Here is a 26,858-nt window from a genome sequence, read left to right as displayed (position 1 = left end):
AAGCCCAACAGTTGCCAGCAGCCACGACTCCCATGTGCCAAGCCCTCCCCGCATGCCCAGTGCTGGGCTGAGCGCTTATATCGTGACTCCATTTGGTCTTCACAACTCTGGGGCATCAACCATATGCACTTATCCCCATTTTATAAACAAACAAGTCAAGGCTCTGAGAGTTTATAGGACTGTCCCAAATTCACCCAGCAAGGAGGCACCGAGTCAGGACTCCACTTGAGTCGACCTCGCCCCCAAACCCTCGCTCTTCCTCACTTACTGAACTGCTGCCTTCAGCCTTTGCTGCTCCCAGACTTGTCCCTCATGGTCCTGTTTACAAAGGGCAGGGAGGGTGCTGCAACTGTGTGGCATTTTGTTATTTCTTAAGCTGAGCAGTGGATACACGAGCATTTATAATGCGATTTTTTGTATACTCTTCCCTTGTCTAGAATATTTCTTGATAAAAAGTACACTGCAATAAGAAAACAAGGCTGGACAAGACAAGAGGAGTAAGAGACAAGGGATGTGACTACTAGGACAAAAAGCTCAGGTTTCTGGCAATTTGGCCACCTTTGGATTCTTGAGTGAGAACACGATGAGAAGTGGGATTTTAGTGGACTTACAGGGCATTTATCAGTTTAGTAATATGAAATTAAACAACCCTGGCAGAGAACAGGAGCCCAGTGATATCTGCAGAGTATGCCATGTCCCCTCCATGGTCTGGGACTCAGTTCTGAGGCTGCTGCACATTGGGGCTCTAGATTTAAGATGATCTAGAAAGTTCATGGATGATGGCTCTGCAGTAGGTGATGAGGGGGAGGCCAGGAACATGGGAGATGTTCCAGTATTCCCCAAGAGAAACACAGAAGGCAACTCTCCTGTTCTACTATAAGCCTTCCTGTCAGTGTTCAAAGTGATCAACCCTCCCAGAAATTCTTGACATGAATTATAGTCCAAGTTCTCTGAGAATACCCATCTCTACCCCATGGTTACACCAAACAGTAATGAGCAAGAATTAGAAAACCATGGGCCCATTGGTACCAAGAGACCTACCCCATCTTTTGTGGACTGAATGTTTGTATCATCCCTCTCCCCAATTTAATGTTGAAGTCCTAATCCCCAAGAGATGGTGTTTGGTGATGGAGCCTCAAGGAGGTAATTAGGTTTAGATGAGGTCATGAGGGCAGGGCCCCTATGATGGGATTAGTGCCTGATAAGAAGAGGAAGAGACAGAGCGCTCTTCCATGTGGGGACACAGAGAGAAAGTGGTTCTCTTCAAGCCAGAAAATCCTCACCAGGAACTAAATTAACCAGCACCTTGATCATAGACTTCCAACCTCCAGAACTATGAAAAATAAATGTTATTTAAGTCACCTAGTCTATAGTATTTTGTTATAGCAGCCTGAAAAGACTAAGACACCATCCCATCTATCCATAAGGACTCACTGAGCCCCAGCTATGAAGCTTGTCATATGCTTCCTTATGTCCTGGTCTGTATGCTGCCCAGCACGGTTATAGGTACACACAATACAAAAGAAAGAGATCTAAAGCAGGGCCATTAACTACAAGGCATTTACGGCTTTGTTTTTAAACCCTATGTCCCAGACGATGTACCAGATGCCATTCTAAAGGAATCACCACTCAGAGTTATTACACTCAATTCCTATCAAAACCCTTTTTAATTACATTCTGCTGCAGTCTAATTTCTTTTAAGTCTTGTCTAGTCTTTCATGAGCTAGACCTGTGACCTTATGATAATTGATTTAGTTTATGTTTTGTTTCTGTTTGAGTCACACAGAGCTAGGAAGGAGAGGTGGCAAGAGTGAAGCCCATACTGCATGTGTCAGAGCCCAGCACAGGGAGCAGCAGTCCCCGGGGCATCGCCTCTCACTGCCATGCCCTCAGACAGCCCTCAGCTGCCACCAATGGGGAGGCAGAACCGGTGCACAGGAAACAGAAGCACTTGTCCAGGCCACACCTGTCAGCTGAAGCACCTGAATTCTACTCTCTGGGCTCCAAGTTCAGGGAGAAACCTCGTGGACATTTTGCTCCAGCCTAAGTTCCAGAAGTTCTCACCCAGGAGGGCCAAGGAAAGGAACCACAATGGGACTCAGTCATTTGTTTGATCAATATTTACTGATTACCTCCCAGGCAGTTACCCTGGGCCAGACATGGGCATACACAGGGAGCTACATGTACCCTAGTGGGGTCTCTATCTGGGGATGAAGCTTCTGGCCAAACCATAATCCTCATCATTTATTGTATGGTCACTGTTATTTGTGACATTTTAAACTATCATTAATATCCAAACAGCACTGAAAGGCATTTTAAAGATTTTTCTGTTACTAATCAATTATATAATTAGGCATTACTAGTACAATTGGTTATAAATACCTAATGTCATTAATCATAAAAGCAAAGACTTTATTGATTGATATTAATTGCTAATAGCTAATCAGTAAACCAATTCATAATCCAAAAAACTTTACAGTACTCATAAAGCTGGTTTCTAAAGCATTGCATGCATAGTGGGTGAGTCACTCCCTTGGTTAACATAAAACAAGAGAGTCTATTTGAATGGAAGTTAGTGGCTCACAGCTTGATAAAAGGATACCATCCCCTTTAGAGTAAGTTTACCAACTTGAAAATGTGATGCTGGCTATGAAGCCCAGAAGATGTACATACTCACATAATTTTGTACATAATCGAGGGGAGTTACCAACCCCTTGAACTTCAAGGGGGTGGGGAGATGGGTCAGTCATCTGGTCCAAATCTAAAATGGCTTGGGTTGCTGCCATTTTAGACTTTTCATGGCTGAGGAGAATAAAACAAAACAGTTTCACCTTCTGTTTTCATTCAATTTCTTTCCTAAGAGCCTGCCCTAAGTAGATTGGTTGAATTTTTCCCTTTTTGACAACAGCTGCAGCCAACTAAAATAAAACAGGTGTTGTTATCAATTTGGCTTTTTTGAGTTTTCTCCCAAGATGTATCTTCTCCATAAAATTCTTCCAAAAGCCAATGTCTCCACCAGTGCCTAGCATGTTCTCAATACTCAGCAGATGTTTATTGAATATTCACGTGAATGAGTGAATAAATGAATGAACAAATGAACATTTCAAAGGGTTTGTCCTCTCCCCAGAGAATAATATGTTCACATGTGCGTTATTCAAATACATCAAATTTTTCTATTTCTGAGGTTTTGGTGGGAAGAGGGATTACCTCTGAATTTTCGGTAAACACAATTTTGGAATGCCTGAGAATCTTCTACATGATTTGAAACCTTATGAATCAATCGAGGTATGTTCAACCATTAATATTTCCTTCAAGGTGGAATAATGAAATTATTTTCCTATAGGGTCATTGGCTCACAGGAAGAAAAATCAATTGTGAGCCACACAGAAATATAATGGAAAAACTGAAAGTCACATCAAAGTTTGAAAACTACCGATTGCCATTTAAAACAACAAAAAAATGGAAGTTATCATTATTTAGTGACTACCCCATGCCAGGCACTGTGCTACGAGGCACTTTCTATACATGCTCCCATTTAATCCTCTTCTTGCCCATTTTACTGAGAAAGAAGGCAGTTCCAGGAGGTTAAAGAATTTCTCAAGGTCACATAGCTTGTAATTTCAAATGTAGGACTTGGACCCAGGCTTTTTTCACTCTTTTCTTTATGCAGGCCTGACTCATGCAATACAATACAGGACAATACAATAGGAAGCTTGAGATAAGGCATAAAAAGAACTGTTGTGAACTGTTAAAACCAACTGAAATAAGAACGACTATTATTAAGTTATTATATCTTATAAAAGAAATAACGCTTTATAGGAAAACAGCACACTAAATAGAACGCCTGCACGGATCTGAACTGGTAAAAAATGCATGTTCGACAAGGATCGAAAATCAATTCAGAGTGATGTAAATAGCTTGCCATTCACAGGGTTTATCTTTGTTCTGATAAGTTATTAAAGTGCACAGTTTTTAGAAAAGAGAATGATAGGGTGAAGAGAAGTTTCCATGGGATAGTCTATCTCTGGGGGTTTTTTAGTGTATTTTATAGAAAATAAAATCAGCTATTGGGAGTCTGTGCCAACACAAACATTACCTAGCCACCCACTGTTCAATCAACACATTCAGAAAAGAAACAAGATGACAGACAGCATGCACTGAAAATATTGTTCAAAAAAAGTCAAAAACATGACTGTCACGGGTCTTTATTTTTAGAGGCCCTTGGGATGGGCCAGAGGATATCAAACAGTGGATTCTGGTGCTCAGACCAGAGTCCCACCCCTGTGTGGCACAGCACCTTGGGGACAGGACTTAGACTCTTTAGAGAGTGACAGAGCACGAGAGTATTCATCATCAGTTTCAGAAGCTTACGAGACAACAGGGGGTGATACGGGGTGCTGCTACTGGGACCTGGGTATTATGGTTTTATCACCAGCTCACACGTCCTCTGAGTCCTGCCGTGTCTCTAACAGTGAGAATGGCAGTGAGGTCCAGCCTGCTCAGCTCCCTGCTCCTGTGGGTGGCCAAGAGCTGCTGCAAAGCCAGCCGGCCAGCAGCCGAACAGACTCGGCCGTGTCAGTTCACCCCTTCCTGCTGAATCATTGTTCCAATCTCTGGGCCCAATGAGTCTGGCTCTGGACAGCCACTCAAATCAATAAGAGTCACTGGCCGTGCATCTAGAAGTAGAGGTGCCCCAACTATTAAAGGGACAATATCAGGTGATAATGACAAAGCTGAAAAACACCCTTGGCTGTGCCTTTGTCTTTTGTGCAAAGTCACCAACACCATCAGGTTCATCAAACACCATTTACTGAGAGTCGGCTTCCACCTGGCTGCCACCATTCAACAGTCTACCCGAGAGACCGTCCCCTTCCCCAAGAAAAGTGCCAGGTTCGCAGGAGATACAAAACACTAAGGTCGCCTATGCTACTAGGTGCCAACCCAAAAGCCATTTCCCTCACCTTCCTGGCTAACAGAACCCCAATTTTGTGCATCTTTCATGTCCCCCAAGGAAGGCAGGTCTCAGTCGGAGAAGGTGAATCATGATCAAGTCTCTTATGTCTCTTGCCAAGATTGATCTAGACTTGGGCATGCGGCCTACTTCTGGCCAATGAGATATGAAGGAAATTCTATTGAGGGGCTCTTTTTTGATAAGGAATAGGAGGGAAGAAACAGGCCCTCTTTGGCACGGGATGTCACCTACTTGTAATAGCAGGAACTGCTGCAGCTATTTTGGGACTATGAGGAGCACAACCTTAGAAAGACAAGCCAGGATGTGGAGATGGCAAAGTAGAAGACAAAAGGAACCTGGGTCCTTAAAAACCACAGTGAAAAGGGCTGCTGGTGGAGTGTTGGGTGGGTGGATGGGCTAAATGGGTGATGGGCATTAAGGAGGGCACTTGTTGGGATGAGCAATGGGTATTATATGTAAGTGATGAGTCACTGAATTCTATTCCTGAAATCATTATTACACTACATGTTAATTAACTTGGATTTAATTTAATTTTAATAACAATAATAATAAATTATTAAAAAAAACCGTGCTGTGCTGGATCAGTCAACCTTGGAACAGTCAACACTATCTCTGGCTGTCTTGGAATGTGATATGATACAGGCTACTATCATTTACACCACTTTTAATTGGATTTTTCTGGTACTTGCAGCCAAAAGCATCTTAACTGATACAACTGGTAGTAGCCCCCCCACCTCCTCACTCAAAAACCTCACTCCCAAACCTGTCCTTATAGCAGACATGAATTTAGATTTACAAGTTCACTTCTTACACTGCAAATATTCAAAGGTTAAGCCTATTAGTCACTCTCTCCTTACTATGAATTACTCTGGTCAGATTATCTTCCTCTCAAGACCATGCTGTGAGGAATCATAGGGTTGGAGAGGAGAGAGGGACAATAGTGTGCAGCGAGAGGGAAGCATGAGGACACAAAATACCCGCAGTGGTCATAAAAGAAGCACCAGAAGGCTATGTTTTTCCTCTCCCTTGTCTCCAAGTTTCTGGTGGCTAAGGTCACCCTAATGCCCCCTAGAAATCATTCTTCTCCTGCTAACACACACAACAACCTTTCTGGGGTTTTCATTCCTAAATATAAAATGAAATGAGCTTTCCAGTTAGGCTCTTCTTAGTTTTACAGAGAAGGGTGAGGCCAGGTAGGACACTTTTCCACCAGAGACCAAGCCCAGTGAGAAGGCAGTGCCACTGGTGCTGCTGTGAACGCTGATGTTGGACAGAGGTCACCTCGTTTCCGGCTTCTCTTCTAAAGGCGATGAGTACAGATCTCTGATCAGCCTTGCGACCCCAGCCCCAGCACTGCCTTGGTCACTGTGCATGAGCCACTCTGTGTGTACTCGGCACACAGTTGTCAGGCTGTACTTCCCAAGAAAAGCATCTGATGCTTATCTCCAGGAGGAGGATGCCAAATCTTTATTACTGCTATTATTGCTATTGACCTGACAGCCACCGTTACTTAGAGAATGAGGCTCTGAGTACAGAAATGCCAGCAGCGGTTCTCCTAAACCAAGTGGGTCCTGATGGCACCACTGGGGACAGGAGTGGCTGCTGGGTCCCAGGACACCCAAGGATGCTCGGAGGCTCCCAGTTGACTCTCAAGTATGGCTGTTCCGTAGCCACTGACAGGTGCTCCAGAAAACTTGGGTTTCCAGATGGATGCCCAGTGCCACTCGGGAACCCTGCTCCCAAGCCCTGGTCAGCTCCCTTTTCCATCACACAAAGCAGCTATTCCAAACCTTCACCCCCACCCTGGGCCTCCAATGCCACCTCCTACCCCCTCATTCTCAGCAGATGGTCTTGCCTCCTACTGCAGCGAAAAAAATAGAGGCTATCAGGCTGGTACAACTCAGCTGCCCACTTTCCCTCCATCATCCCCCTCTGCCCCACACACTCATCTGTGTGCAGCCTCACCATCTTCCTCTAGTTTCAATCTAGGCTGATTGGGGCTAATGCTTCCACCCACGTCCTTAGAGCCGAACCCCGAGAGTCTCCCCCAGAATCAGATCTGTCAGTTACTTCTCTTTCCTAGATCTCCAGTCCCCCCACACTCCATGGCCACCCTCCCCATCAGCAACAGCCTGCTCCAGTCCCCGCCTCTAATCCTGTGCTTTGCTCTAAGCACAACATGGTCCTCCCCAGTGTCATGGCCACATCTGAGAAGAGTGTTCTACATCAACTGTCTCCACTACCTGGTGCCTCAGTTTTCTCCCACCCCTTCACCCCATTCTCCTTGCTCCCTCCACAGGACTCCCAGTAACCAAATCCGAAAGGCCCTTTCCAGAGCTTTACTAATTTTATCTCCAATTTGACAGCACTGAGTAATACTGGCAGACTGTATTTCCCCAAATGGCTGCAACAATATCTCCCACTCTGATGCTCTTCTAGAACCTGGTCGCGCAGAGGGGGCTTTTATGACTCTTGTTCTTATCAACAGAGTAAGGAAGAAGTAGTGCTAGGCTAGGTCATAAAAGTGTCCTGTGCTTTCAGCCTTATTCTTGTGGGACGTTTGCTCTTTGAACCCAGCCACCATGCTGTGAGGAAGCCCAAACAGCCATAGGGAGGCCTACTCGGAAGGACCCAAGGCCCTGCCCACAGCCCCCACTGAGCTGCCAGCCATGTGAGCGAGCCACCTGGAAGCAGATCATCAGCCAGGCCCCCTCACTGGCACCGCATGAAACACTGGTGAGTCTCTCTACCAACCCTACCCGACTGCAGATTCATGAGCAAAGCACACGACCATCGTTTTAAGCTGCTGTTTTCTAACTCTCTTCTTGAATGGTTTCCATTGCATGTAGCAGCACTGGTCAGTCCTGGTCCTCCTTCAATCTCTCTGGCCTTGCCCTCTCCATTCCTGCGGGGGCTTATCTTCCTGGGTATACACCCCCCATGACGGTGTTCCTCACAGCTCTTCCCTTGCCCTCTCCTTTTCTCTTTGCCTGACCTTCCTAAGTGACCTCAACTACTCCCCCAGATTCAGCTACCTACCATGAGCATCCCTGCTGTGAAATCCTACATCTCTATTTCCATCCTGAATGCAGACCAGCAGAGCGATCCCCATCCAATCTCCTGACCACAGTATCTTACACCTCACGGTGGTTCCACCACCCGTCCCCCCTTGTTCTGAGGTCATCCTGATGCTACTGATCTCATAAGAAACTGCATTTCCCAGGCTCCCTTGCTAACTGGCTTCCATCTAGGCTTGGCCAGATGGGGCAACACTGGCAAAACGCTGAGGCAGGGCCTGTGGCTCCACCTCCCAGGTGATGGGCCCTACGGCTGTGATCGGCCTCCCAGAGGACCGGCTCATCGTGGGCCAGCTCCACTGGGTGGCCCCAGCTCCTGGGGTCCAGAGAACCATCTCTTCTCCTTGTCCCTCCACCATGAGGGTGGCAGAGGCTTCCTGCAGTTGGTAACTGTTTCACCATCCCATTTGTCTTCCCTGCAATTCCATCCCCTGGGAGCCCCATTTTCTGTTTGTTTGTTTGTTTTTTTTAATTTCATTTATTTATTTTTGGGAGAGAGAGAGAGAGCATGAGCAAGGGAGGGGCAGAGAGGGAGACACAGAATCCAAAGCAGGCTCCAGGCCCTGAGCTGTCAGCACAGAACCTGACGCGGGGCTCAAACCCACAAACCGTGAGATCATGACCTGAGCCAAAGTCGGTCACTTCACGGACTAAGCCACCCAGGCGCCCCCAGCCCATTTTCTGCTTTAAATTCCCTCTGTTGGAAATACCTAGAGCAATTTTCTTTCCTCCCGACTGGACCCTGATGGATACACTGGTTAAAGGCATCCATATTTAATCATTTAAGCCAGAAACGTACAATTTGTTTTATTCTCCTCCTTTTCATTCATGCCAGTATTTGCTACCACCCCATGTAAAGCTGGTCACAAAGTCCTGAAGAGTCTGTCCCTCGAGCCCATCCCTCCCCTTCACTCCCATTCCCCTGCCTTGGTTCACAACAGTATTTCTGGTTCCGACCAGTACAGCAGCCCCTCCGTTAGTCTCCCTGGCTACAGTCTTTCTGCCTTCCAGTATATCCTCCAGACTGCCAACAGACTTTTGTTTCTAATGTACATCGGATCATGACCTTCCCCTGATTTAAAATTCTTGAGTGGTTCCCCACGGACTACAGCAGAGAATCAGATCTGCTCAGTTCCACAGCAGTTCCATACTTGCTGCGTATACTGTTCTATGCCTTCGCCTGCAAGATAAGGCCCTCCGTGCTGTCCTGTCGATCTCCTCAGCCCCATCTGTAACCATTCCCAGACACATCACCTGAACCAGCTCAAGTTCTCCTCTAAGCACACCCTGTTTCTCTGAGACTCAGGCCTCGGCACAGGCTGGGCTATCCTTCCCCCACCTGGCTGTCTCACCGGAGCCTCAGTGAAGCACCTCCCCGACCCAGGACGCCCCCAACAGACCAGGCACAGAGTTGACAGCACTGTGCACACACCCCTTTCGTGGAGCTCATATCCCCACACGGTGGCTGTTTGTGTCCAGACCTGCCCTTCTGCTAAACAGGGATGAAGACAGAGCTTCCTCACTCCTGTGTCCCCAGCATCCATTGGTGCCTGATGCAAAAGACACCTTCCATGTGTGTGCGAAGTTTAGTCAAGGTAAGCTGAAGGAACAAACTAAGAGTCCAGAGTGAGGAAAAGAATGGAAGGGAGACAGCAGACAAGGGGAGGGACATGCTGGCAGGTTAAATGCACTGACCTCCCAGGCCGGGTGCTGGCTACCGCCCAGCCAGCACCTGGCTCACCCTCCCTTGCTCTGCGGACAGAGCTAGAAAAGTCCAGAGACACAGTCTTCCATCAGGGCTTTTCCCAGGAACGTTTTTAGATAGACAAGCTTGTTCACTCAAAACATGGGAGATGAGCATACAGTCTACGTAAATATTTCTATGTGATCTTCCTGTCACTTCTACATCCCTGGGTTGACCACATGCTCCCTTCTGTTATAAATTAACAAATTAAGCCGTAACTTTTCTACCCCCAAGGAAATCACTTTTGGTTCATCTCATTTCTACAACATGCAACTGAGGTCTCCTTGGCCCCAACAGCTGCCCATCATGTTCTGAGACCATCCCCAGATAGTTCCTAGGAACAAATTAAGAAGCACTGACCAACCCAGCCAAGGGCCAACCCCACCCCCACCCCACCCCACCCCCACCCCACCCCAGTCATAGCATAGTCACAACACTTCCTTTGTCATGGTCTCAAGCTTTCCTCTCCTGCCTTGCTGCTCAAAAGGTCACACTCCACCCAGCTGCCTTGAACCAGTGTCACAGGAGCCACCTAGTTTCCAGAGAAATATAGAATGAGGATAAAGGAAAGAGAAAGGGGAAGGCTCTCACCTCCATCAGGAGAATGTCCTTCGAGCTCTGAGCCTGTACCTTTGGATGCTGGACCTTCACAGCCACCGTCCGCCCATCATGCAGCACTGCCTTGTGGACCTGGGCCAGGGAGGCGGCCCCCAGGGGGGTGTCATCAAAGCTCATGAACAAATCATGGATCTGTCAAGAGTGGAGAGAGAATGGAGCAAATAAGATGACCCAGTTCAGTGAAAGGGGCCAAGAGGATGGGCCAGGGCCAGTGCTGCCTGATGCCCCGAAACAGACTTTCTGCTCCACCGGTTGTATGTCAACCCAGCACCTTGCCTGGGCTCCCTCCTGCCATGGAGATTCCCAGCAAGCATCTGGAGGGAGAGAGAAAACACATGTGGAGGGTGTGTCCCCATACACATGCATGGGTGCTCAGAGCACCTCCATTTAAGGCCAAAGAAGTGCTGTCTAGAATGTTCAGAATGGAGTACCGTCTGCTCATTTAATTATGCAACATTGCACCCCTGGGACTCTCATGCGCACACATAAAATCAAGAGTAAGCAGAACCAGGGCACCAGACAGCCCAAGGCAGGGATCAGATATTCCAACCAGCCAACATGGAGAGCTCAAGGGATCCCAGGCTGGAGACTCCAAACTTAACAGCCACCTCTTGTTCCTGCTGGAGCAGCAGGCTCAACATGGGTCCCCAAGCCCACTCTCGGCCAGTGGAGCCGAGACCCAGCAGGGACCCCAGGGCCGCACACCCCAGCCTCACTTTTGGCCCCTACCTGCAATGCCACCCAAAGGGAGCCTTGGGCAAATCCCTTGCCCTTTGTCTATGAAATGGAACATGTACTCCTAACTTTTCTGTCTTCTCTTCTCTTCTGCCTTCCTTCCCTCTTAGAAATGCCATACCAAATTGTCCTAAAGGAAAAAAGTCTTTCAGACTTGAGTGGTCACACCTACATGGTCCAGATATGAATATTCTACCAGATGGGAAGGAAGTCCCCAAAAACCTCTTGCCAAAATGTCCAAGGCTGAAATTCTCACTCCCTCCATTTCTTTAAGTCCCTGTATAGCTTCCCAGTCCTGGAAGGTCCAGACATTCTCACACACACACATAAGTGTGCCCATGCATGCTTAGTCCCAAGGCCCTCCTTCTCATGCCCCCCAGGCTCTCACACCCATTCAGTCTTCTTGCCGCCCCCCTTCTGCAGCAGGCACTCCACCCTGCCCCGCAGCCCCCTCCTCTCCTGGGGCTTCAGCAGTCAGACAGCCCATGGCCACCATCCCATCCCTCTTTTGCTAGGCTGCACCAGGAGCTTGCTAATCTCCCTCATAAATCACTCCCTCCAGCCCTGTCATCATTTCTGTATCTTTCACTAAACTCCATCCCATTTATCAACATCCTTTGGAGGTCAAAGGTCCAGGCAACATGGGAGGGGCCCACACTTCTGTCACAGGAGATGGGTATGGATTGGCTTCCCTGTCCCCCGTCTTCTTCCTGGGTTTTTATTTGTACTCCTCCCAGTGCCTATTTACCCGCCTCCTTCCCCAACCATATACTTGTCTCTTTCCCTCCCTCCTGAGTTCAAGGCTCCCTGAGGGCCAGATTCTCCCTTACATCAATCACCCCAAGTCTCCCCATACAAGAACCCTTTATTCTGGACTTGGGCTTGGATTGGGAGAATGAAAGAACCACCATCCTGTAAACCTCATCAGAACATCTGCTTCAGGTGGGCAGGGATTTTTGTCCGTCTTGTTAGCTGTCGAATTCCCTGCACTTAGAAGAGCCCCAGAACCAGTTGGTGCCAAACACATATTTGTTGAAAGACTGAATCCACTATTCTCTCCATTGGAGAGGAACTGAATCAACTCTTTCTTCCTTTTGAAATGGCTGGGCCTTCCTGCTCCCACACTCCTACTAATCCAAAATCCTCAAATGTAAAAGCACATGTCCTGTATGGGATTTACCTAGGTGGACTCCCCCTGTTACTCCAGGGCAGGTATGAGGCCCCAGCCTGGTCGATCAGAACCCTGAATACCCTGGGTCACACTGACTGGTTCAGAGATGGACAGGTGACCCAACTGATCCAATCAGACTCAACTGTTTTACTTCTGTTTGAACTGTAGGAGAAGAGATTTTTTTCTTTCTGCTGAAATTGAACGTAAAAATTGAACTTGAAGTCTGGAGCTATCAGGAATCGCAATAGCAAAAAGAAGAAAGCAGAGACAAGAGATAGAGAGTGAATCCATGGTTGAGCCCCTTGATCTAGCCATGCCTGAATACCCACCCTATAATTCCTTTTTCTGCTTAAGTCAGTTTGAGTTGTTTTCTGTCACATAGGACTAGAGGGGCTCTGATATTTCTTGGGCCCCATCTGGGGTAGATGAAAGAAACATGAGCATGGTGCCCAGCACCCCCAAGAGGCTCAGTAAACGTGAGTTCCATGGCCTCCCCTCTCTCCTCTCCTCGGTGGCCTCTTGCTGGGACAGAGATCCAGGAATAGAAGGGAGGGAGAGCTTCCGCAATATTTCTGGCCATTACATAATGAAATCAACAACAACTTCCTTTAGAAACCCTCTGGCTGTTCCTAAAGGAGCACCAAGGAGAACGTTTTCTGGAGCATTTCTGTGAACTCAGACCCTCATCTCCCAGGCAGCTGGAACGGCCCCATCTTCCCACTGCAAAGGGACTTGGGGGTCATCTGACCCCACTCCCCACCCCAAGCCTCCACCTGGCTTCCTGGGAACATTTGCTCATTTTCTAAGGACAGCCAGTCTTCAAATCAGTGTCATTGCGGGGACGCTGCAGAGTCATTGCAACTGAAGAGTGACATGGCATCACTAGGGCTGTGTGGCAAGAACAGCTGCCAGGAGCACTCCAGGGAGAGGTGAAGGGAGGAAAGGGCTGAGGCAAGCATATCCCAATCTCCAGGGGGAGAGGAAGCCTGGCCCACCATCTCCCCAGGGAACAAGATAGGGGCCTCCCACAATCCCCTGCTCCTACCAGGGGATGCAGGGGGTCCAGAGCTTAGGATACCACCCAAACTCAGGTGCCTCAACTCAGCACCCTGAACAAGGCCCAGCTGTGAGGACCTGCCCTAATCCCCAATTTGACCGATGGAGGCAAAGAGAGGCATGGGGAATGAAGAGGCACCACTCACTCTGCACAGGGAACCTGCTGGGCACATCCCCTCCTCACCCCACCCCTGCCCACCCACCACCTCCCAGGGCCCCTGCAGCCATCCTTTCCCCTCTATCAGGAACCAAGTCACACACCCACACCTTCCTGTGCTTACACACACACACACACACACACACACACACAATTGATTGCTAGTGAATGTTCCTAGCTGGCTTACAAAAAAAGGTAATTAAAGATTGGTGCTACAGCCTGTAATTAAATATGAATAAAGTATCTCTAAATGGAACCTGATTCAAAGTATTCAGTGCAAGTACTTTGTGCTGATAGATAGTAAGGAAAAATAGACACTGTCCCGAAAGCAGAATTACGCCCCCCACGTGGCTGACACAAACAGCACCCCCTCCAGTCAGGCCCCGGCCCCCAGCCCTCTGAGCAGAAAGCCATTAGCGGAGGCCAACGGCAGCATGCACAGCAATTAGAGTGGAGCGGGGCCCTGAGCTGCCTCAGTCCCTCACACAAACCTGTCTCCCCTTCTAGGGCTTTCTTTCCCTCACTCCTCTTTCTTTCCTGGGGGTCTGGCAGCAAAATCAATTAAGTAAGACAACTGCATTTTAAAATGACGAGCTGTGCTTTTTAATTACTGTCAGCCCATGATTCAAATATACTGATGTCCCTGTCTAGAAAAGGAAAAATAATCAAGAAAAAAGTTTCTCTAGCTTTGTATTATCTGGTTTTTCAGGGTACGTGTGTGTGTATATGTGTGTGTGTATGTGTGTGCGTGCAAATGTAAGGGGCGGTGTTTGTTTTTTTATGAGCAGAAAACATCAGAAGGGCAAGAAGAAATGTGTCTTCCCCCACAGGCTCAGGTTAAGACTTCAGTGGGCTGGCGTCAGCTGGGGTCCAGGAAACCGAGGCCACATGACATCATACCCAGGTACAGGACAGAGTGTGAGACTCTCTGGGAAGTTAGGTCTGCAGATTCTCATGAAGCCAGTTTTCTGGATAAATGTTTCCAAAATGCCACAATGGGCAGCCAAGCACTGGCCAGGGTCCTCATTTCACCCAAAATAAGGTAAGAGGGTGAGGATCTTCTGTAAACACCATAATAGGACTCCTGGGGAGGAGTTTCACATAAGTCTCTCAGCCGGCCAGCCTCAGGCCCCTCACCAGCCATAGGAAGGGGGATGTCCTGGATTTTCCAAGATGGCCCAAATTCAAATATCCCATCCTGGCGTCCCCATAGTCATGCACATCGGACCTATTCTGGATTTACTACATCAAGCTACATTGACCTAAGATAATGCCAACAAATCGAACAAACCCACAACTGGCTGGCTCTGGTTGAAGACAGGAGCTTGCCTCAAAGCAGGCAAGTCCAGGCCTAGCTGCCAAGGCCAAGCAGCTCCCACTTAGGAGCTGGGAAGACTGCCCAGGGCACCTGGGGAAGGTTACCATGGCATCAGCAGCAAACAACATCTGGATCTCGAGGTCTAGAGATGCCCCCCTCCCCGTGCCTGGCTAGGTGCCAGCAGCCATCCACTACAGTCTGATGAGGAGAGGGACAAGTCCCTGTACTAATGGAGTAGCTGGAGTGAACCTACCCCACCCTGAGCCTGAGGCAGACAAGACAGGCCCAGCTACCAAGGACTCTGCAAAGCACAGACTGCCTTGAACAGAAAACCCACCATCACATCCTATATGCCGTTGCTTAAAACCCACCCAATCCTTCCTCTTGTCACTGTTTCCCAGGGACCTGCCCCAGGCATGCCTCCATCTCACAGTCACCCTGTCGGCTGATACCCCACTTTGCTGCAATTCCTTCTCCCTGTTAAACATGCCTGGTTTATATCCCACCTGTTCAGGGTCATTCCTGCACCTTGTAAGTAACACATGATGCTGACAGCAAATAGGTGGCACATGGTCCTCTCATTCCCCCTGCAGTGGTTTTAAAATAAATCCACAGGTACTTAACAACTCCTCCCTTTGAGAGGTGCAGCCTACTGCCCGCCCACCTCTGAGTGTGAGCTAAACTCGAGACCTGGCATATGGAGGAAATTAGTGCATGCCTTCTTAGACATCACCAGACATCCTTCCTGTCCTTTCCCAGAGAGCGTGCTCTTGGGAAAGCGAGCTGCCATGTCATGAGGACACTCAAGCAGCCTGTGGAGAGGCCCATGGGGTAAGGAACTAAGGCCTCCTGTCCACAGTGAACCATCCTGGAAGCAGATTCTCCTTCCCCACTCATGCCTTCAGATGACTGCAGCCCTCACCAACACCCTGCCTATACCTCACAGAGAGTCTGAGCCAGAAGCATCCAGTAAGGTCCTCCCAAATTCCTAACCCACAGAAACTGTAACATATCAAATGTTTCTTGTTGGGGGGTAATCTGTTATGCAGTAATAGCTGACTAATAAGCCTCAAGCATACTCATGCCAGATATCACTAATCAATCACAGCATTCATTTCTTCTGGGCACAGATGATGCCTCAGAATCTCTCTCAACACAGTACTCCAGGAAGCCACTACCAACAGATCAGAATTAATATAGGAAACGAAATCAATCTGCCATTCCTTAGCTAAAGTCAGTCAGTCAATCAGCAAATACTTACCTGCAGGCCTGCCACATGACAGAAACCATCCTAGGTACATAAACCAACAAAACAGACACCACCTCTCGCCATGAGGAGGTCTCAGTCTGCAGAATAAGGCAACAGCCCCAAGAAAACATACTTGCTTTTTAAAAAAAAAATTTTTTTTTAATGTTTATTTTTGAGAGAGAGCTCAAGCAGGGGAGGTGCAAAGAGAGAGGGGGACAGAGGATCCGAAGCAGGCTCTATGCTGACAGCAGCAAGCCTGATGCAGGGCTCGATCCCATGAATCATGAGATCATGACCTGAGCTGGAGTCGGAGGCTCAACCAACTGAGCCACCCAGGTGCCCCATACTTGCTTTTTAGCAGGGCCTGCTGGAGGCAGTGCTCCCTGCCCAGTACCAATTCACCCAATCCTGATGGGACTTTCTGGCAAGGTAAGAGGAGACTTCTGATATCACTATGTAGACCCTGGGGGGTCAAGGGAGAGGTCAAGGCATCCAAATGTCTCTTCCTCCCCACTCAGCGGCTGCCCTAACTCAAGCCAGGAATACCCCCACCCCCAGCTTCCCAGACAGAGCAATTTATTATAATAAAAATAATAATGACAATAACAGCTCAAGGACACATAGTCCCTGTATTCCATGGAATCTGTGTTCCTTCTGGAGTTTTGAAAGATCAAACTGTCGGTTCTGCAGAGCCATTAACTATTGCTACTGCCTAGCTGGGAAGAAAGAACGAAGGCCCAGCAGCAGCACCTGAGGCCTTTCTTGACAAGGGCCAACCCCAGGAATTACCAAACAGTGGTGCTGCCTAAATTTGCACAAGGAGGCTGGCACAACACTCAACCCTTACCAGTTTGCTAAAGAGCCTCCAGGTGTAAGACAATCGTCCACCTGACTCTGCCAAGGGCATCACAGTCCCGACCAAGCTTCTATCCTCCCAAAGAATGGTAACAAGCAGCTGACCGAGAAGTATGAAGCCAGGAGCAATCATACCCTACGGCTGCAGGCGTGTTCCCTGGGAATGCCCACCAGCCGGCCAGGATAGTGAGTCCTGAGGGGCAACAGGGCACAGTAATTCCAATGCAAGGTCTGGAATTGTAGGCTGGAATTAGCCAATGCAAATCTAATCACAGGCTGCAGGCGCTGCCCACACTCAAATTCTGGCTCCATGGTGCACCAGCTTGGGTAATTATACAACCCATCTGTACCTCAGTTTCCTCATCTGTAAAATGGGAATTTTAGTACCTACCTCAGAGTTGTTGTGTGAAAAAACACACGTAAAGGATCTAGAATAGAGACTACAGAAGACCCCCAATAATGGGTGCCCTATCTAATGCCTCCACGAAGAGGACAGAGTGGTATATGAGGAGGGCGCTAGACAAAGAGTTAGCAATTCTAGGCTCTCAGTTCTCTTCTGTCAGTGAGTAAAAGCGACTGTCTTCATTCACCCAGAGACTGTAATGGCCTCCTGACTGGTCCACTCGCTTGCATTCCTTTCTCCTCCAATCTATCCACCCCATGCAGCTAAAGGGCATTTTCCAAACATAAGCTGATCACATCACTTCTCTTTGCTTAAACCACATCGCCAGCTTCCCAGAGCCAAAATCCTTAACACGATCCAGAGTCTGATTCTGCCCCATCTCCTCCCCCTGCCCCCAGAGCTCTCTCTGTCCTGCCCAGATAGCCTTTTTCAATCACCAGCACACTCCCTCCCTTCCCACTGCAGGGCCTTTGCATATGCTGTCGTCGTTGCCCAAAAGGCTCCCCTTTCTGCCCCTCATCAAAGTAACTCCTACTCATCCTCCAAAGCACAGCTCAACTGTCATTTCTTCAGGGAAGCCTCCCTGTGCATATCCTCAGAGTTCAGGGTGCCCTTCTAGAGAGCCATTAACATAGCTGCATTCTACCTCGATTTGTATTTGCTTAACCTCCCTCTTTCCTTCTAAATGACAGACTTCTTCCATTTTTGCTCAATACTGTATCCAAAGCACCTGACACATAATTAGTATTCAATAAATATTTCTTAACGAATGCATGAGGTTCAACTTTCCCTCTCCTCTTCCTGGTGGGGGGACTTTGGGCCTTCCAGCTGACCTGGGGGAGCTAAAACATCTCCCAGAGGCGGCTACTGTTCCTCCAAAGTAGCTGAGGGAGGCTCGCTGGTGCTGGGCACTTCGAGAGCCGCGGGTGGAGGGACTCTATGGAAATGTTGTGATAATAATGATTAATAAAAAGCAGATAAACACCCAGTGTGGTTGGCCAGCCTGGGAAGCCATCCATTAGATCTGTCATTCATTAGAGGGGGGGGAGGGGGCAGTCCAATCAGATCTCTTCAGCTTAAGCAAACCTTCTGTAAATTGTAGGCTGCAGGCGCTGACATTTGATGAATTATTCTTCATAATCCACCGTTGGCTGTCATAAATCTAATCTTTCAACGTTCCCCATCTTAATAACTTGTACAGCCTCACAGGGTGACATGTCTATGTCTCTGCCTATGACAGAGATCTCTGGGATAGAAGAGATTGTGCGGTACAAGGTGCACTATGAAGCCAGGACCTCCACAGCCAGGGCCCAGCCCAGGTAGGTATCCGCAGGGTGACCACAGTATAGAAGCAGTGAGGCAGTGAGACATCCTTGGAGCCATGGGGTGTCTGGGAGCCAAGTGCTTATACCCCATCACAGGGCTGAGAGCCAGGTGGAGTCAGGAGCTCAGCCCCAAGAATCAGGCAGACAGCTCTATCCCCTCTACTACAACCTACCCACATGAGGACTCAGCATCTCCTCCTTGAACTTGAGCTTGGTTTGGTATAGCTTGGTTTGGTAAAGGGATGTCAGGACATATTTGGTCACAGGGACTAAATGCTCAACCATGGGTACTTCCTTACTGCTGCATAATGTCCGTTGCCCTCAAAGTGCTCTCAACCTTCTCTCGAGGTTAGGAAGAGGAGATAATAATTGCGCCCACTTTATAGAGAGGAATATATTGGCTAAAGGTCTTTTGTTTATTCATCCATCAAATGTTTAAGTGACTAATATAAGCAGGGCACTGTGCTAGTCACCAGGGACTTAATGGGAACTGGGTCCAAATCAGGTACAGCCACCACTCTCTGGAGTCACTACTGGAACCTGAAGTGGTGAGACAGGAATTAATGAAGTCATCAAAGATAAAGGTAAATGGCCAACTCTGATAAGTGCTACAAAGGGACAGGTAGCTGACCATAGAAGCTGTGTTCAGAGGATTAAACCTATCAGGGAAGGCTTCTAGGAGGAGGTGACAAAGACCTGAGACCTGAAGGATAAGGAGCCAGTTCAACTGGATGAAGGAAAGAAGAGCCATCTAGACAGAGAGAAGGACTTGTGCGAACCCTACAAAGGGGAATAAGACACAGTGACATGACAGCCAGGAAGGAGATGGCCAACAACTCCCAACCCAGAATCCAGGCTGCCTTGGGCCCCCCCGGTCTTCCCCTGGCGAAGCCCTTAACTACAGCTCATGCCTGCAATGGAGAAAAAAGCCTGGACTCAGTGGTTTGCACGCATTTCTGGTGAGGTCCTAGGACTTCTAAAACCTGATGGGCTCAGTCTCCTAAAACTCCAAAGGCCTTTTTCCAATAACCTTTAGATGTTCCTATACCCAAAAATTAAGGGAGAGGAAATAAAGCACAGACATCCTTGCTCACAGTGGCAATAGTTGCTGTCAGGAAAGACCTCCTTAGCCTTTGGGAGGTGGCAAAATGCCACATGGCAAAAGAGCTAAGGTATGTCCCTATGCCTCAGAGCCCCAATAAGAGAGCTCAGGTACCAAAGTCCTTGAGATCGGAGCACGTTCCACCCACTTAGAAGTCTTCCAGATGTGCTCTGCATGTGACAACAGCAGTGCCCAGGGATTTATTAAAGGAAGGCAAACCCAGACTTTCAGGATCTACCAGGAAGAGAAAGCCCACATTTTGGGGAAACCACACACATTCCTGGCTGACCCCAGCGAAGCAGACTGTAAAGAACATCAGCTCTGAGGTCAGCAGCCCTACCTGCCAACATCTAGCCATGTGACCTTGGGCAGTGCTTAGCTCCACTACCATTCTGTAAAATGGGAGTGATAATAACAGCACCTATTTTGCAAGGGCATTCTAAGTGTTAAAGGACACTCTGCATCTAGAACAGAGGACAGCAAACGATAGCCCGTGGGCCAAATCCAGGTCAATGCCGGTTGTTTTTTTGTGTTGTTTTGTTTTTTTTTTTTTACAGCTTACCAGCTAAGAATCCTTTTTTATATTTTTAAATGCTTGGAAAACCCAAAAGAATAATATCTTGTGATATATGAAAACTATATGAAATTTGATTTCAGTATCCTTGGGGCGCCTGGGTGGCCCAGTCGGTTGAGCGTCCGACTTCAGCCAGGTCACGATCTCGCGGTCTGTGAGTTCGAGCCCCGCATCAGGCTCTGGGCTGATGGCTCAGAGCCTGGAGCCTGTTTCCGATTCTGTGTCTCCCTCTCTCTCTGCCCCTCCCCCGTTCATGCTCTGTCTCTCTCTGTCCCAAAAATAAATAAACGTTGAAAAAAAAAAATAAAAAAATAAAAAAATAAAGAAATTTGATTTCAGTATCCTTGAGTGAAGTTTGACTGGGACACGGCACACCCGTTCACTACACGTTGTGGCGGCTCCCATGCTGCCATGGCAGAGGTAAGCAGTTGTGACAGAGGCTGCCTGGCCTGCAAAATATTTACTAGCTGGCCCTAGGGTGGGCAGAAAAATGACTCCCCCCCCCCCCACAAAGATGTCCATGCCCCAGTCCCCAGTAGTGTGATCAGGTTAAGGATCTTCAGATGGGGAGAGCATCCTGGATTACCATGTAGGCCCAATGTAATCACAGGATCCTTATAAAAGGGAGGTGGAAGGGTCAGAGTCAGAGCAGGAACTATGACAAAGGAAGTCCAGATAAAAGGGAGAGAGACTGAAAGACAGCACACTGGTGGCTGTGACGAAGAAGGAGCCATAAGCCAAGGAATGCAGGCAGCTTCTAGAAGCTGGACAAGGCAAGAGATTCCCCCCTAGAGCCGCTAGGAGGAATGCAGCACAGCCAACACTGGAGTGTTAGGTTTTCTGAGCCACAGAACAGTAAAATAATACATGTGTATTGTTTTAAGCCACTAAATTCACACTAATTTGTTACAGCAGCACTAGGACCCTAACCCAGGCCTCTATGGAAAAAGTTTGCTGACCTCTGATGCAGCTCATTAGCCTAACACTCTCAGTACAGCAGTTTCATCCTTTTGTATTTCCCAGGGCGGTGCTGAGGCTAGAGAGCTGAGGGGGGGGGGGGGGGGGCGGCGAGACAGGAGCTGCCCTGGCAGTGTGGAAACACAGGTCACATGTGAAGCCCAAGCTGAGGCAACAAGAGGACACATCATGACTCTGGTTCTGTGCCAGGCAACACCCAGAACCGGTCCTGTTCCCCCACACTGGGGCAAGGGGCCCTCTGCTCCCCCCACTGCCACATACACACTATTCCCGCCCAATCCTAAAACCAGCCTCGCTGAAAGGATAGCCTCCCCTCCTACCGAGAAGTTCAGTTTGCTTTTGCTCACGAGAAACCACCAGTCAGCAGCTCACACCAAAAATCGAAGAGCAGCGGGGGCCTGGGGAGACTTATTCCAATAAATAAGAAGGAGGCGCTCCAGTTGTTGAAGTAACAGCCTCTCCTACAAACCCGGCTATGGGGAGACACACACACACACACACACACATACGCACGCACACACTTAGACCTCTCCTTAGATCAGGGTGCTGATGACTTTTTTTTAAGTCTGGAAATCAGGAACCCAGTGCTGGGCGCAACCTCTCAATGCTAGACCCCAAATCACTTAGTCCCCCATGGACCCTCCACCAACTCTCTGACCACCGACTCTTAAGGAGAGAGGAGGCCACTGTGCAACGCCCAGCCCCGCAGAAAAATCCTTCCCCAAACTGCCAGCAGGGTGACCTGCCGATACTGCCCCACCAGCCCTCTCAGCACCGTGTCTGTTCTCAGACGGCCCCCAGCGTTCTTACCAGAGCCCCTGGAGCCACTAGTGGCCCTCCCTGCCCCTCAGCCCCTCCCCATTTAATTCTTCCTTGAGTCCTGCTGATTCAGTCTCCAAATTATGTCTGTCCACTCCTCCTCTGTCACTCTTGCCCAAATGACCACAGTGCCTTGTAACTCTCTCCCAGTTCCACCCCTGGTCCCCAAGTAGCCACTGAGGACTGGACCGTGCCACTCTCTGCACAGAGCCCTTCAGTGGCTACCAACCACGGATCTCCTGAAAGCGCCTGGCACACGTCTCCAGCCACATCTCTTGGTGTCTCTCTGCCCTGCCGCCACCACCCCTTTTCTGTCCCCACACAGATCCATGCTCTTTCCTACCCAAGGGCCTCTGCATTCTCTGTTCTCTCTGTCCTACCCTCCTTCCCCTAATTATCCTTGGTCTCAGCTTAATTGCCACTGAGTCCTTGGAAAGACCCCTCCCCCCAGACCCCCAAATTCAGAGCACCCTATGCTTTTCTCTCGTGGCATTCATCACAAGGGTCATTAAGTTTTTATTCTTGTGATCGCTTGTTTAACATCCGCTGCTCCCCTATAACTACAGCCTAAGCACCAGGACAGCAGCTTGTTCAGCCATACAACCTCCAGCACACACACGACAAAAGCTCAATAAACATCAGCTGAGCCAATAAACGAACAAATGGCTGGTGAAGGCTGCGGAGGGTCCAAACACACGACTGTGGGACGACCAAGCCATCCAAGCCAAGCACCTGCCCTCACCCAGCCCAGGGCCCCACGTTTCCAGCCACAGGCCCCTCGGGTCTCACTCTGGCTTCAGGCACCTCCCCAAGGTGATGCCCACCAGAGACGACATCCTTAGTTCAGGCCACTCCACCTGCCCAAAATGCCCTCTCCGGGCTTTTGTGTTTGTTCTCCTTCTGAGAACACTCAAGTCCTACTCAGGTTTTGCCTTCTCCAGAAGACCCCAATTCACCCCTCTCTGCGGCCCTATCTGTGGATTCCAAGGACACTTCTAAAAGCGGTAACCCAAACCTCAGGTGACTTTCATCTCATCCTGACCTCCTGCTGAGCTATGTCTCTAGTGCATTCTGTACCTAAGCTCCTGAGCTGTCAGAGTTGTGTGATGAGTCAGTAACTCAACAAGAGCAGCTACACAGCACCTTCCTGACTCTCCTGCCTCGGTTGTACTTCCGTGCAAAGATTTCTACCCTCTGAGCGAGCAAACTGGGGTTCCCGTCCCACCTCTGCCACCCACCAGCCCCATGACCTTAGGGAAGACGCTCAGCTTCTCTGGGTCTAAACTGCTCACTTTTACAAGTGAGGGGGGTGTTGGGGTACTTGGTCCCTGACGACTTTCCTGATTCTGTGATCCTATAACTCTTACTTTCCCATGCTGCACTCCCATGATTGTGCCCCAGCCCACACCAGCCTCCTTCCACACACACGCTCCAAGCTGGCTGTCTACCTGGAGTCAGCTGACCCTTCCCAGTGACACACAGAGGTGCCCTCACACACAAGGAGCCACCTCCAAAGTGTCACAGGCAAGGCCACTGACGGGCTCTCCTTGAAGCAGGGCCCCCCACGCAGAAACCACCCAGGAAGCCTAACCTAGGACATCGGCTTGCTCCTGAAGCCCCATGAATAAAGAAACAGGCACAGCTGGCCTATTCATAATCAGCATAAAAAATTGATTAGCCCTTTCCAGATTAAACATTATTGTTTCAACGACGAACATAAATCAGCCAGACGTGGATGGCTTGCTTCTCTCTGCCACCAAGGAGCTGCGGCAGGTAGACAGCGCGTGGGGCCCCAGGGCAGTAGGAGGAGATTAGGGGTCCTCCCTAGAGAAGGGCCCGGCTCTCAGGAGGTACAAGGGAGAGCAGACCACTCCTCACCCCCATCACTGGCCCCCCACCTGCAAGCACAGAGGGGCAGCACCTTTTCCAGAGGAGAAGGAGAAGGACCAAATAACCTCACTGCATGCTTCTCAGAGCACCTCCTCAGCCATCTGATTGGTGAGGCAACACAGCACCAGGGCCAGCCTGGGGCTGAAGGCAAGGTGGCAGGCTAGTGTGCTGGTAGGGGAAAGAGCGTGGCCCTCAGAAGCAGGCTGGGTCTCACAGGCCCTTTGGCATGTGTAGCAGCAGCCTGTGTAACTGAAGCACGTATGTCCCTCCAGTCAGAGACACTCAGGTTCCATTCCCAGCTGAGCCGCTGTCCTGCTATATGATCCTGAGTAAGTCACTTAATATGTCTGAATCTTGTTTTTTACATCTGGGAAGAATGGGGAGAGGGATACCTGACTGGCTGAGCTTCCGTGAGGACTAAAATGAGACTGTGTGTTTGAAACATCTAAACACATGTTAGGGAAGGAGAAAACAGTAAATAAACAGTTCCTTGACCTGCTGGGGCTCCCCATCCATCTGTCCCACCTCCCACTCAGGAATTCTGGGAGAAATCATAAACTGCTAGGACACAAAACCTGGGGAGAGGCCCAGGTCCCCTTATAAGGAGCAACAGAACGCAGGGGTCAGGACCTTGGGTTCTGGAGTCAGGCCTGGTTTTGCTCCTGACTCAGCCTCGGACTTCTGTGCAACCTCAGACACGTGACTCAACCTCTCTGGCCTCGGCTTACTCGTCAGTAAAATGGAGATAATAGTACTCTCGCAGGGCAACTGTGGGGATTATAGGAGAGGGCACTGCACAGTACCTGCAGTGCCCGCCGATTCCTTCCCAAACTTCCCCCTGCTCCCTGCTATAATTTCAGTATTTGCATCTGAGTCAGAGAGGGCTCTTTCTCCATAGCTGCAGGAATTAACGGCCCTCGGGAGCAACCATCACTATGAAGTTAGGATGCTGGGGTCTAAACACCCAACCTTCTCTCTTGGCCCTGGAGTGGGATGACTTTTTTTAATTTTTATTTATTTATTTTTATTTTAAATAGAGAGGAGGAAAGAGTACACCCAAGCAGCAGAGAAGAGCAAAGGGAAAGAGAAAGAGAGAACCCCAAGCAGGCTCCACACTCAGCAAGGAGCCTGATGTAAGGCTTGATCCCACGACCCCGGGATCACAACCTGAGCTGAAATCAAGAGTCAGACACTCAGTCAACTGAGGGGTGGGATGATCTTAAGGTGAATGTTTGCCACTATTTCCCAGTGTCCCCACAGCTAGTTTAAGGGCACACAGTCACTGGCTGCCTTCTTTTCCCTGAACCATGTTCCTACTTCCCTACTGGCTGCACCTGACCTTCCCACAAAACCACTTCCACCAGAATCCTTTCCTCGGAGTCATCTTCTGGGAGTGCCCAATCAGGATGGGAACCCAGTTGAAGTTGATGATTATGTGCCTTCTAAGGCAGTGCAGGACCTGGGGTTTCAAATCACTGCTTCTGCCCCGGCCATCAGCAGTAAAGACAGTCCTCTGGTTCACTTGGACGTAAGGACAAGGCATCAGAACCACAGCAATCACATCCATCCTGCCCATACTGCCAACCTTAGCCCTGAACAGCCTGCAAGAGGAGACCCACTCCCCCTCCCTGGAGAGGAAAGGAAGGCCACAAGTTCTATTCAAGGAGAAGATGAGGGCCCTGCGGTCCGTCTGGCAGTCCCAGAAGACATAGGGTCATCTGTCAGGGAAGCTCCTTCAAGAGCAGTGGCTGTGGCAACGATTCTCTGGCTTGTGGCCTCCTGACCCATGGCCCAGCCTGGGACGCTCACACCGAGCTTCCAGGAGATGGCAAGGGGAGAAAAAGTGGCCATGCCCCAGCTCTGGGAGACAACTAACATAGCCTCACAAAAGGGAGAGTTCACCTTTACCAGATGTGGAAGAAGAAAAAGGCCTCCATGCACAGCTCCTGCCTTGCACCCCTCAAGCCATCCTGCACGATTGGCTGACTCTGCCCGAAATCAGCCGTGGAGGCCTGCACACTCATGCACATGCACATGGAAACTATTAGTTGATATGACTTAACACAGGTTCTAAGACCTGGGGCCTGCGGTGACTCCCCAAAGCCTGTACATCAAGATCCAATACCCGCACGCACTCTGTTGCCCCCCAGAAACCAGACCCTCCCCGGGGATAGCAGATGCATAGCAAGAGGGGTGAGCCAACACAGTGGGGTGGCCGACTGTGAGCCAACACAGTTCAAAACCTGGTTCCACCTCTTTTAAGCTATGAGACTGTGGCTGTTACTTAACCTGTCAGGGCTTCTGCTTCCTCATTTGGAAAACTGGAATGGCCAAATCTACCAACCTTGCAGAATTAGAAACAGGGTTTCTAACCTTGCAGGGTTAGAAACAATATCTGTAAAACATCCAGGCAATGTGTGCTACACAGCACGTACCACACAAACAGAAACTCTAACATCATTATCATCCATGGACATGAACATCTTTTATGCCATGTTCTGCCTTGCTGCTTCCCACCCCACCCCACCGGTCACCTTGGGGTTTAAATGAGAGGGATGGCATCTTCTCATGGACCCCACCTCCTCTAACCTCAGTGATTTGGTCAGAGAATGGACATCTGTATTTGTTTCTCAAGGCTACCATAACAAATCACCACAGATGGGGTGGCTTAAAACAACAGAAATGTACTGTGTCACAGTTCTGGGGGTTAGGAGTCTGAAATCAGGGTGCTGGCAGGACTGCATTCCCTCTGAGGGCCCCAGGGAGAAGCCTTCCTTGCTCTTCCTAATTTCCAGCAATCTTCACTGTTCCTTGA

General features: G+C 49.2%; 1 protein-coding gene across 3 annotated transcripts in view; it reads right to left on the bottom strand.

Moving 5' to 3' along the window:
- The window catches only part of ADCK1 (aarF domain containing kinase 1), a 125,741-nt gene that overhangs the window by 35,880 nt on the left and 63,003 nt on the right, over positions 1 to 26,858 (bottom strand). For 2 of the 3 annotated variants that reach the window (XM_040477862.1, XM_040477864.1), the window contains one exon: positions 10,385 to 10,543. The exons of the other annotated variant lie outside the window; for it this stretch is intronic. In XM_040477862.1, coding sequence (XP_040333796.1) covers positions 10,385 to 10,543 — 159 coding nt within the window. The remainder of the gene's footprint in view (positions 1 to 10,384; positions 10,544 to 26,858) is intronic. 3 annotated transcript variants of the gene reach the window in all.

The sequence above is a fragment of the Herpailurus yagouaroundi genome, unplaced genomic scaffold, assembly GCF_014898765.1.
Source record: "Herpailurus yagouaroundi ecotype Mexico unplaced genomic scaffold, PumYag 141, whole genome shotgun sequence".
NCBI classification, from domain to species: Eukaryota; Metazoa; Chordata; class Mammalia; order Carnivora; family Felidae; genus Herpailurus; species Herpailurus yagouaroundi.
Note: the sequence above shows the minus strand (reverse complement) of the source record. Positions and strands in the feature narration are given on the sequence as shown.